This window comes from Oncorhynchus keta, chromosome 4 (assembly GCF_023373465.1).
Source record: "Oncorhynchus keta strain PuntledgeMale-10-30-2019 chromosome 4, Oket_V2, whole genome shotgun sequence".
NCBI classification, from domain to species: Eukaryota; Metazoa; Chordata; class Actinopteri; order Salmoniformes; family Salmonidae; genus Oncorhynchus; species Oncorhynchus keta.
Window position 1 is genome coordinate 17,710,033 of NC_068424.1, and position 12,497 is coordinate 17,722,529.

Consider the following 12,497-nt stretch of genomic DNA (forward strand, 5'->3'; position numbering starts at 1 on the left):
TGTAATCATTTCCCCTCAAGTTTTCCCTCCAGTGTGCATGCTATTCTAATCATGTAAAGAAATGATTTTACAAATCATGGCGACATTTGCATTTCATTGGAGGGACAAAATAATGTTTGGCCTTCTATATCCTGTTTCCATGGTACAATGCATTCTTTTCAGGTCCTTATCAGACACGCATATCATAACACAGTAAGACATAGAAACAGTCATAACCACCATTGGTGTTTGCTCCACTGGTATAAATGGGAAATATTTTTGATTGAATTGCAGTTTTGTGTATGTTTTGCCTAAACCAGTACAGGGTCATATTTTTCTGTGTAATAAATGTAGGGCTATTGAATATGAAAAAAGCAAGGATTGTTCCTCAACTTGTTTCATTGGTCTACATCAAAAGTGCAATGATAGTAAACGAACAAATTAATAAAAAGTTAATTGATTTTGCTGACAATGTTTAACAAGTAATTAAATGAATTAAGTAATTAATTACTCCAGTTTTATTATCTAACCCATTACAAAAGCTTGCATTAAAACTAATACAACTAATTTTGCAAATAAAATACTGTATGTAGAGGACAATTGTGACATTATATCAGGTTTGACATGACAAAAACACTCATTCCATTTAGTAAAAAGTTGTTGAAGAATAACCATATGTCCTGCGCTACCCTCATACTTTATGCACACAGGAGCCAGTTCACCCCAGTTTCCTCCCCGTGCGTCTGTTCAAGTCATAAACGCTGATTAGCGCCATTTCCTGCGCTCTAGAAAGTTTCCTAGTGCTGGTCATGACCCCGCACTCATTTATATTAGAACTTCCCTTTCACAAACTCATCAGCGTCAGGAAGTAACGCCCTGTGTGTGCCGATTCAACCGGGGCCAAAGCGCGCACAGAGAAGCGGATGCCAAGCCTGGCCACAGAGGTCCCCGTTATCCAAACAACTATCCCACAGGACAGGGCTTATCTACTAAACAACACTTAGCTGTAAAAGAACCGCACTTCATCAACCACCCCTGCCACACGACCACACTGGTTTCTCAATGGGCCGATAAACGAGACAGTAGACGGGAAAGCGTCAAAGAGCCTGATCCTGTGGCCCCTTATGTTCAAAGCGCGGGATGTTGGGTAATCTGTCTACCAAGTGCCAAGCGTTCGAAGAATGTTCCCCTGACGCCAATACTATCTTTTTACCGTGGCAGCACGCACGTTCCTCCTGATTATGTGGGAATCAATTTTACATGGTCTTGCACAATAGGACTACTAATAAAAGATGGCAAGTTGGCAATGTAGGCGCATCAACATCCTCGTGCGTCAAGCATTCAGGCAATAATTACGCATGATGCCTAATGTGTCCTGAACAAATTGACGAATAACTATTCATAATTGTATTTTTTAAAAACACATTCAATCATATAATTAAGGAATACTTCATGTGATTTGTCCATAAGCGACAGAATGGGAGAGGGTGCACTCTACAGGCATCCATGAAGGGGCGAGTTGCATCAATCAGTGAACTCTACTCACCCTTTGCGAGCGCACTGCCAGCCAATCCACACAGAACCACGAGGATATAGCCAATCATGTTGTCCGTCTTCCCCGTCGCACTGAAGAATAGGTATGTAAGAAGAAAAGTGTAACAGAGAGTTTAGTCCTTGTTCTCCAGAGAATCGAAAGCTACAGACAGCACACCACCAGCCCACTCCTCGCTGCTGCTTCGCATTGATTCTGACGAGTAGGACAGGTTTCCCGAGGAGAGGAGAGCAGAGCCGTGGGAGAACACGCTACAGGACACCACACATCAACTCCAGTAAAATGTTTTCCCATTGTGCTCTTGGGGATCGGTTTTATACAGTTCCCATAGCGACCGGATAACTGGCCTTCCAGTGACGTCCATCGACACACCCATGGCGCGTGAAAGCAGAGTCCAAAGTCTGTACCCAATTCTCACAGTCACTCTGGACTAATTAAAACAATGAAGAAAACGTACTTATACGGAGACCCTGTTTGACCCACAAACACCAGATCACGATTTACCCCAAAACATTGAGTAAGCAAAAGCACACCCAAGCAATTACGTGCGTAAATCTCAGTGCCTTCGGTGGCTGCTGGAGAGGTGGCAAGTAGACAATGAGGTAATATGCAAACAGGGAGACTTGCTTGAGACAATTACCAGCTTTGATTGGACCGGGAATAGCCTTCATTAACAAACATCCCCAAAGCCTTCCTATCTCCATCACCTGTGTTCCTTACCTATGACATTGGTGGGTGTGTGCAGTGGTGGAGAAAGTACCCAAATGTTATACTTGAGTAAAAGTAAAGATACCTTAACAGAAAAGTACTGAAGTAATAGTGAAAGTCACCCTGTACTACTTGAGTGAAAGTAAAGATACCTTAACAGAAAAGTACTGAAGTAATAGTGAAAGTCACCCAGTACTACTTGAGTAAAAGTAAAGATACCTTAACAGAAAAGTACTGAAGTAATAGTGAAGGTCACCCAGTACTACTTTAGTAAAAGTAAAGATACCTTAACAGAAAAGTACTGAAGTAATAGTGAAGGTCACCCTGTACTACTTGAGTAAAAGTAAAGATACCTTAACAGAAAAGTACTGAAGTAATAGTGAAAGTCACCCAGTACTACTTGAGTAAAAGCCTAAAAACATTTGGTTTTAAATGTAATGAAGTATCAAAAGTATATGTAAATGCTAAATTATACTTAACTATCAAAAGTATAAATCATTTCAAATTCCTCTCATTTAAGCAAACCAGACGGAACGATTTTTTAAATGTGTTTTTATGGATAGCCAGGGGCACACTCCAACACTCAGACATCCTTTACAAACTAAACATGTGTATTTATGGATAGCCAGGGGCACACTCCAACACTCAGACATCCTTTACAAACTAAACATGTGTATTTATGGATAGCCAGGGGCACACTCCAACACTCAGACATCCTTTACAAACTAAACATGTGTATTTATGGATAGCCAGGGGCACACTCCAACACTCAGACATCCTTTACAATCTAAACATGTGTATTTATGGATAGCCAGGGGCACACTCCAACACTCAGACATCCTTTACAAACTAAACATGTGTATTTATGGATAGCCAGGGGCACACTCCAACACTCAGACATCCTTTACAATCTAAACATGTGTTTTTATGGATAGCCAGGGGCACACTCCAACACTCAGACATCCTCTACAATCTAAACATGTGTATTTATGGATAGCCAGGGGCACACTCCAACACTCAGACATCCTTTACAATCTATACATGTGTATTTATGGATAGCCAGGGGCACACTCCAACACTCAGACATCCTTTACAAACTAAACATGTGTTTTTATGGATAGCCAGGGGCACACTCCAACACTCAGACATCCTCTACAATCTAAACATGTGTATTTATGGATAGCCAGGGGCACACTCCAACACTCAGACATCCTTTACAATCTATACATGTGTATTTATGGATAGCCAGGGGCACACTCCAACACTCAGACATCCTTTACAATCTAAACATGTGTATTTATGGATAGCCAGGGGCACACTCCAACACTCAGACATCCTTTACAAACTAAACATGTGTATTTATGGATAGCCAGGGGCACACTCCAACACTCAGACATCCTTTACAATCTAAACATGTGTATTTATGGATAGCCAGGGGCACACTCCAACACTCAGACATCCTTTACAATCTAAACATGTGTATTTATGGATAGCCAGGGGCACACTCCAAAACTCAGACATCCTTTACAATCTAAACATGTGTATTTATGGATAGCCAGGGGCACACTCCAACACTCAGACATCCTTTACAAACTAAACATGTGTTTTTATGGATAGCCAGGGGCACACTCCAACACTCAGACATCCTTTACAATCTAAACATGTGTTTTTATGGATAGCCAGGGGCACACTCCAACACTCAGACATCCTTTACAATCTAAACATGTGTATTTATGGATAGCCAGGGGCACACTCCAACACTCAGACATCCTTTACAAACTAAACATGTGTTTTTAGTGAGTCCACCAGATAAGAGGCAATAGGGATGACCAGAGACAATCTCTTGACAAGTGTGTGAATTGTACCATTTTCCTTTCCTGCTAAGCATTCAAAATGTACTTTTGGGTGTCAGTAAGAAGTACATTCTTTTCTTTAGGAATGTTGTGAAGTAAAATTAAAAGTTGTCCAAAATATTAATAGTAAAGTACAGAAACCCCCAAAACAGACATAAGTAGTACTTTAAAGTATTTTTTTACTAAAGTACTTTACACCACTAGGTATATGCCCATTAGGACTACCTTACCCAGAGTCAGGCACGTACATTTCATTCACTTATTGATGTAAACAGCATTACACTGGGGTGGTGAGTGCTCTAAGCTATGAGTCATATCAGTATTGCATGTTAGTATAATTCTGACACTGTGTGGTATGCAAACTGCATTGTAACGATGATTGTAGATCACAGGAGGTTGGTGTCACTTTAATTGGGGAGCACATGATCTTGGTAATGGCTGGAGCGGAATTAGTGGAATGGTATAAAATACATCAAACATATGGTTTCCATGGTTTCCATGTGTTTGATTCCATTCCATTGACTCTGTTTCAGACAGTATTATGAGCCATCACTCCCTCAGCAGCTTCCACTACTGTAAACAAAGGAATGCAGTGACTGCAGTCCATTACAATACAAGTATTAGTGAAGTACAGTACATTCACCCTCCATTTGACCTTTATAGATAGGATATATATCATGTCTAATTTTCAGGAATCAAAAGTTATCTCTCTTGATTTCGCTGATTGGATTAAATGGATGGAAATATAATGATTGGAACGGACAAATCATTGGCTTGAATGGGGGAATCCGTTCTATTTAATCCAGTCCGATAGGCAAAACCCAGATAAATAACTTGAAAAACTGGCCCATGTATATAGACAATATATAGACAATAGTGCCACCTAGAGAGAGACTCATTGAATGACATTTGATGGTTTGAGCTTCACAACGTAGTACAATGTCAGGGGTGTCAAACTCCTTCCTCGGAGGGCAGAGTGTCTGCGGGTTTCGTTTTTTCCTTTCAGTTACGAACAAGTCCATCAGATCTGGGGAGTTCCTTACTAATTAGTGACCTTAATTCATCAATCAAGTACAAGGGTGGAGCGAAAACCTGCTGACAAACGACCCTCCATGGAATGAGTTTGACACGTGTACTACAGAAAACTAATTGTGTAAGTATACCATACAAATATATACTATACAAAGACATGTAGTATACAGAGACATGTACTATACAGAGACATGTACTATACAGAGATATGTACTATACAGAGACATGTACTATACAGAGACATGTACTATACAGAGACATGTACTATACAACTGCATACACTACCGGTCAAAAGTTTTAAAACACCTACTCATTCAAGGGTTTTTCTTTATTTGTACTATTTTCTACATTGTAGAATATTAGTGATGACATCAAAACTATATAATAACACATGGAATCATGTAGTAACCAAAAAAGTGTTCAACAAATCAAAATGTATTTTATATTTGAGATTCTTCAAATAGCCACCCTTTTGCCTTGATGACAACTTTGCACACTCTTGGCATTCCCTCAACCAGCTTCATGAGGGAGTCACCTGGAATGCATTTAAATTAACATGTGTGCCTTTGTAACCAATGTGAAATGGCTAGCTCGTTAGCGGTGGAACAGGAGTCTGCCACCTTTCCAACAAGTAAGTTTGTCAAATTTCTGTCCTGCTAAAGCTGCCCTGGTCAACTTTTTAAGTGCTGTTATTGTAAAGTGGAAATGTCTAGGCGCAACAACGGCTCAGCTGCGAAGTGGTAGGCATCACAAGCTCACAGAGCGGGACCGCTGAGTGCTGAAACGTCTGTCCTCGGTTGCAACACTCACTGCCTCTGGAAGCAACGTCAACACAATAACTATTCGTTGGGAGCTTCATGAAATGAGTTTCCATGACCGAGCAGTCGCACACAAGCCTAAGAACACCATGCGCAATGCCAAGCGTCGGCTAGAGTGGTGTAAAGCTCACCACCACTGGACTCTGGAGCAGTGGAAACGCGTTCTCTGGAGTGGTGTAAAGCTCACCACCACTGGACTCTGGAGCAGTGGAAACGCGTTCTCTGGAGTGATGAATCACCCTTCACCATCATGGAGAGGGAAAGATCGGTTGGAGTGTGGGGTTGGCACCACCAAGGTTGTGGGTTCTCACATGTATAGGTCACTATGTTATACTATATATGTTACTAGCACATTATGTTAACTGGAAGTGTCTTTGGGTGAAGAGTCTGATAAAGGACCATGTCTGTATATTGATGTTTAAAGAATGATACCGACTCCCTCATCTTGAACCCCAGCTGCCTCTTACCACTCTGTAGACAGTTCTGCAGGGAGTTGGGGTTCTTGATTTTATCTGCCTTGTCTTCAAAATCATAGTCATCAGAGTAAACCTGCACAGAGATAAAGAACAGAGTTTAAAGGGCCTGAGAATCAAGAATAAACACTACTAAAGGATTATGGGAGATGTAGTCCAGAAAGAGTTTACAGCAACTCCAGTACCTGGCAGGTTGAGTGTATTGTCATCTCTCTCCAGTAGTATTGGACCTCGTTGCGGCTGTACAGCTTGTTGGTGAAAAGGGAGACGCCGATGCACATGCACAGGATCTCTATGGCAACGCCATCCAGGCCCGAGAACTTACTCCAGTAGAACAAGTTCAGCCCTGCTCAACACACACACACACAGTCAAACACACACACAGTCTATGAAACACATGTGCGCACACACACACACACACACACACACACACACACACACACACACACACACACACACACACACACACACACACACACACACACACACACACACACACACACACACACACACACACACACACACACACGTAAAGCAACCACATTTACAAAGGTACTATATACATTAACAGTGATTCTTTTCAGGAAGTGTTTCATGGTGTTTCACATCAAGGGCTCACCTGAAGACACTAATTCCTGAACAATATTAAAAGCCTTTAATTTAAATGATTCATAAAATGTTCCTACTGAACGTGACAGTGATGTGATGTCACAGTGACATCACAACATCAGAACACGTAGTGGAACCTGCAACCTGAACACAAAAGCCCTGTTCTTTCTTGTGTGTGTGTGTGTAAGCCAATGCGTATGTCTGTGTACATGTGTTTTTGTGGATATGTGTGTGTGTGTGCATGTGTGTGCATGTGTTTTTGTGGATGTGTGTTTGTGTGCTTGTGTGTGCATGTGTTTTTGTGGATGTGTGTGTGTGTGCATGTGTTTTTGTGGATGTGTGTTTGTGTGCTTGTGTGTGCATGTGTTTTTGTGGATGTGTGTGTGTGTGCATGTGTGTGCATGTGTTTTTGTGGATGTGTGCCAGTGTGTGTGTACATGTGGATGTGTGTGTGTGTGTGTGTGTGATTGGTTTTGGGCAGCACAGAGGTAAATGTTCTCCATATCTCCTAGGCAGCCATGTAGAGGGAGACCCTGGGACAGGGTGGTAGGGGTGTGGCCCTGGGTTTAATCAAGAGAGACCTAATACGGTAACAGAGACCAGCACAACGCCCCACTAACTACACCACAGGGTCCACAGGGTACAGCCAAATAGCAGAAATGACTGCAGAAGACTAATTAGGACTTTTCACCCTATTAACCTTACCGTATACAGTATATAAACCTGCCTGATGGTCTCTCTCCTCTCCCCTCACAATTCCTAGCACTCTCTCATAATAACCATCTCTTTGAATCCTGATCCCTTCCTCTCCATCAATCTCAGACATTCAGCAGTTCCCCTCTCTTTCTGTCTCCACCCCTGCTCCTAAATCCATCTCCTACCCTTCTCTCTTCTCACTCCTCCATCACTCCTCCCAATACCCTCCCCCCTATTTTTCTCACTCCCCCCTCATTCCTCCCTCACTTCTCTCTCCTCATTCCTCCCTCACTTCTCTCTCCTCATTCCTCCCTCACTTCTCTCTCCTCATTCCCCCCTCACTTCTCTCTCCTCATTCCTCCCTCACTTCTCTCTCCTCATTCCTCCCTCACTTCTCTCTCCTCATTCCTCCCTCACTTCTCTCTCCTCATTCCTCCCTCACTTCTCTCTCCTCATTCCTCACTCACTTCTCTCTCCTCACTCTTCCCTCCCAATCCCTTTCCCTCTCTCTCTCCTCACTCTTCCCTCCCAATCCCTTTCCCTCTCTCTCTCCTCACTCTTCCCTCCCAATCCCTTTCCCTCTCTCTCCTCACTCTTCCCTCCCAATCCCTTTCCCTCTCTCTCTCCTCACTCTTCCCTCCCAATCCCTTTCCCTCTCTCTCTCCTCACTCTTCCCTCCCAATCCCTTTCCCTCTCTCTCTCCTCACTCTTCCCTCCCAATCCCTTTCCCTCTCTCTCTCCTCACTCTTCCCTCCCAATCCCTTTCCCTCTCTCTCTCCTCACTCTTCCCTCCCAATCCCTTTCCCTCTCTCTCTCCTCACTCTTCCCTCCCAATCCCTTTCCCTCTCTCTCTCCTCACTCTTCCCTCCCAATCCCTTTCCCTCTCTCTCTCCTCACTCTTCCCTCCCAATCCCTTTCCCTCTCTCTCTCCTCACTCTTCCCTCACAATCCCTTCTCCTCGCTCACTCCCCCTCTCTCCATATCTTACTCCTATCTATCTATCCTCCTCTGTCTAGCTGTGGTCTCGGTCTCTCGGTCTCTCTTTCTCTGTCTGTCTCTCTCTGTCTCTGTCTCTGTCTCTGTCTCTGTCTCTGTCTCTGTCTCTCTCTCTCTCTGTCTCAGGCATTGAGACACAGAGCAGCTAATTGTGTGAAAGACACACAGACAATGTTTCTTCCTCTCACTCCAGCTGCCTAGGCCCTACTGTACACGCATATGCTGAGCTTATGCTGGGCTTCCTCCTCGTCGCTGAAAAGGGGACCCGTCCTTAGGGGCCTCGGACCCCCAAAACTAACACACACAGACCTGGGATCCTGTTACACACCCGCTTTACATTCAACACTGAGACACAGAGAATGAAGAAGTGGTTGTGGGGAGAGAAAGATGGCAGTGGAGAAGGGTAAGAGAAACCAGCAGCCTTCCTGAGTGGAATCAGTACCACTGCCAACACAATTCTTTAAAATGCCAAATAGATGCATAGCATTCAGTTTGCTCTAAAATGTTCTAATCTAGACTGACATTCTGAGAGAGTGAGAAAGGGAAGCATCCTCTGAGAGTATCACAGGATAGGACAAGACAAGGACAGGACAAAGACGGGACAGTATAGGATAATGACAGGTTAGGATATGATGGGACAAGGGAAGGATAGGACAAGACAAGGACAGGACAAAGACGGGACAGTATAGGATAATGACAGGTTAGGATAGGATATGATGGGACAAGGGAAGGATAGGACAAGACAAGGACAGGACAAAGACGGGACAGTATAGGATAATGACAGGTTAGGATAGGATATGATGGGACAAGGGCAGGATAGGACAAGACAAGGACAGGACAAAGACGGGACAGTATAGGATAATGACAGGTTAGGATAGGATATGATGGGACAAGGGAAGGATAGGACAAGACAAGGACAGGACAAAGACGGGACAGTATAGGATAATGACAGGTTAGGATAGGATATGATGGGACAAGGGAAGGATAGGACAGGACAAGGACAGGACAAAGACGGGACAGTATAGGATAATGACAGGTTAGGACAGGATAGGATGACAATGATGGGACAAGGGACAGGTTAGGAAGGATATGATGGGACAAGGGAAGGATATGACAAGACAAGGACAGGACAAAGACGGGACAGTTTAGGATAATGACAGGTTAGGATAGGATATGATGGGACAAGGGAAGGATAGGACAGGACAAGGACAGGACAAAGACGGGACAGTATAGGATAATGACAGGTTAGGATAGGATATGATGGGACAAGGGCAGGATAGGACAGGACAAGGACATGACAAAGACGGGACAGTATAGGATAATGACAGGTTAGGATAGGATATGATGGGACAAGGGAAGGATAGGACAGGACAAGGACAGGACAAAGACGGGACAGTATAGGATAATGACAGGTTAGGATAGGATATGATGGGACAAGGGCAGGATAGGACAGGACAAGGACATGACAAAGACGGGACAGTATAGGATAATGACAGGTTAGGATAGGATATGATGGGACAAGGGCAGGATAGGACAGGACAAGGACATGACAAAGACGGGACAGTATAGGATAATGACAGGTTAGGATAGGATATGATGGGACAAGGGAAGGATAGGACAAGACAAGGACAGGACAAAGACGGGACAGTATAGGATAATGACAGGTTAGGATAGGATATGATGGGACAAGGGAAGGATAGGACAAGACAAGGACAGGACAAAGACGGGACAGTATAGGATAATGACAGGTTAGGATAGGATATGATGGGACAAGGGAAGGATAGGACAGGACAAGGACATGACAAGTACATGTTTTGGATTTAATTAATGTATGAGTCAAACTGTATGTGTAGATGACTTGACAGAAATGGTAGCAGAATGTGAATGTTGAACTTTTGTTGCACACACATCCAGATGATGCTGCGTACTATTTTGCGCAATGACGTTGTCGGTTTGATCAAAGCGACAGGTTAGGACAGGACAAGTACCTGCCAAGGCTAGGACAGGACAAACCAAAGGACAGGAAAATTACAGGCTAGGCTAGGATAGGATAGGACATGGACTTGATAGGACAAGGACAGGATGAGACAAGGACAGGTTAGGACAGGTTCGGAGAGGATAGGATAGGACAGGACAAGGATAGGATAGGACAGGAAAGGACAAATCCAAGGACAGGTTTGTAGAGGACAGGACAAGGACAGGATAGGACAAGGAAAAGACAGGTACAGGACAAGGAAAGGACAGGACAAACCAAAGGACAGGACAAGGACAGGCTAGGACAAGGACAGGTTAGGATAGGACATGGTAAAGATAGGACAAGGACAGGTTAGGACTAGTTAGGAGAGGATAGGACAAGGTCAGGATAGGACAAACCCAAGGACTAGTTAGGAGAGGAGAGGATAGGACAAGGTCAGGATAGGACAAACCCAAGGACTAGTTAGGAGAGGAGAGGATAGGACAAGGTCAGGATAGGACAAACCCAAGGACTAGTTAGGAGAGGATAGGATAGGACAAGGTCAGGATAGGACAAACCCAAGGACTAGTTAGGAGAGCATAGGATAGGACAAAGTCAGGGAAAGGCTGGGACAGGACTAACCAAAGGACAGGATGGAATAGGTCAAGGATATTAACATTAACTTAATTGCTTAGAGCCTGAGCCTGGATGCGATACTATGGAGAGGCGGGGTTAGTCAGGTCCAATGAGAAGCTCATGTTGACAAATCCCACGCTGCCACCAAGGTAGAACACTGAAGGGGCGGAGCTTGGAGCCAAACACATTATTGTTACCCTGTTTAAAATAAAAACATTAATTGAATCATCGCTTATAAGACGGTTTATAAAAAGGGAGGGTTTGATCGGCAGCCAAGGGGCTGCACACACACACACACACACACACACACACACACACACACACACACACACACACACACACACACACACACACACACACACACACACACACACACACACACACACACACACACACACACACACTTCCAAACAGGTGGCACTGCCTACTTACATATAAAGAAGAAATGGAGACTCAGTGTAATGGTGGCAGTGAAGGGCAGGATGGGTAGGACCTCCAGAGCCCACCTCCTCCATCTCCCACAGACCCTCCTTGGCTCCCCTGGCCTCCCTGGTATTCTGGTCGCTGAGAACATTGGACTCGAGGGCGGGGCTGAGTGACTTGGTGGCCTCTGGAATAACCCCCTATATCAGAGACAAACCTTCTTCACTTACTCACATCCAGGCAGGTCACCCGTGATACAAGTCAGTATTCGACGTCCATCCATGTCTGTGGATGTTGGAACATGACGTAGAAACCAGCCACTAGGGGCAACACTGAGCGCTGTTACCTCAACTAGGCTTTGGTTTTGCTAGGGCTGTCACGCCTGCTCCCGCCACCAGGCTCCCCAGAATTGCGCACTCCTGCCACCATCATTACGCACACCTGCCTTCCCCCGTCACGCGCATCATCAATTATTGGACTCACCTGGACTCAATCACCTCTGTCATTACCTTCCCTATATCTGTCTGTTCCCAACTCTGTTCCCTGATTCAGCATTGATTGTCGTATGTCCTTGTTTACCCGTGTGCCGACGCTGGTCCTGTCTGTTCACGGCTAAATGTTGACTCTCCGTACCTGCTTCTCATCTCCGGCGTCGGTCCCTACAAGGGAGTTGTGAATGGTATTTTTGTATTTCTGGTATTTTTCTTTCAAGCCTATCCCAAACCTTAACCCTTACCTTAACTGTTCTAACATAATGCCTAACCTTTA

The 12,497-nt window shown here is 44.3% G+C and overlaps 1 protein-coding gene across 6 annotated transcripts in view; it reads right to left on the reverse strand.

Moving 5' to 3' along the window:
* LOC118378058 (vascular endothelial growth factor receptor 1-like) overlaps nt 1-1,857 on the reverse strand; it is an 86,971-nt gene extending 85,114 nt beyond the window's left edge. For 3 of the 6 annotated variants that reach the window (XR_008102877.1, XM_052502891.1, XM_052502890.1), the window contains exon 1: nt 1,526-1,841. Coding sequence is in view for 4 of the 6 variants with exons in the window: in XM_052502891.1 (XP_052358851.1) it covers nt 1,526-1,583 (58 nt within the window). In the remaining 2 variants the exon portion in view is untranslated. Of the gene's footprint in view, nt 1-1,525 lie in introns of all 6 variants that reach the window. The other 3 variants (XR_008102875.1, XM_052502908.1, XM_052502915.1) reach the window with 3 other exon arrangements.
* Between the last annotated feature and the right edge of the window lie 10,640 nt (nt 1,858-12,497).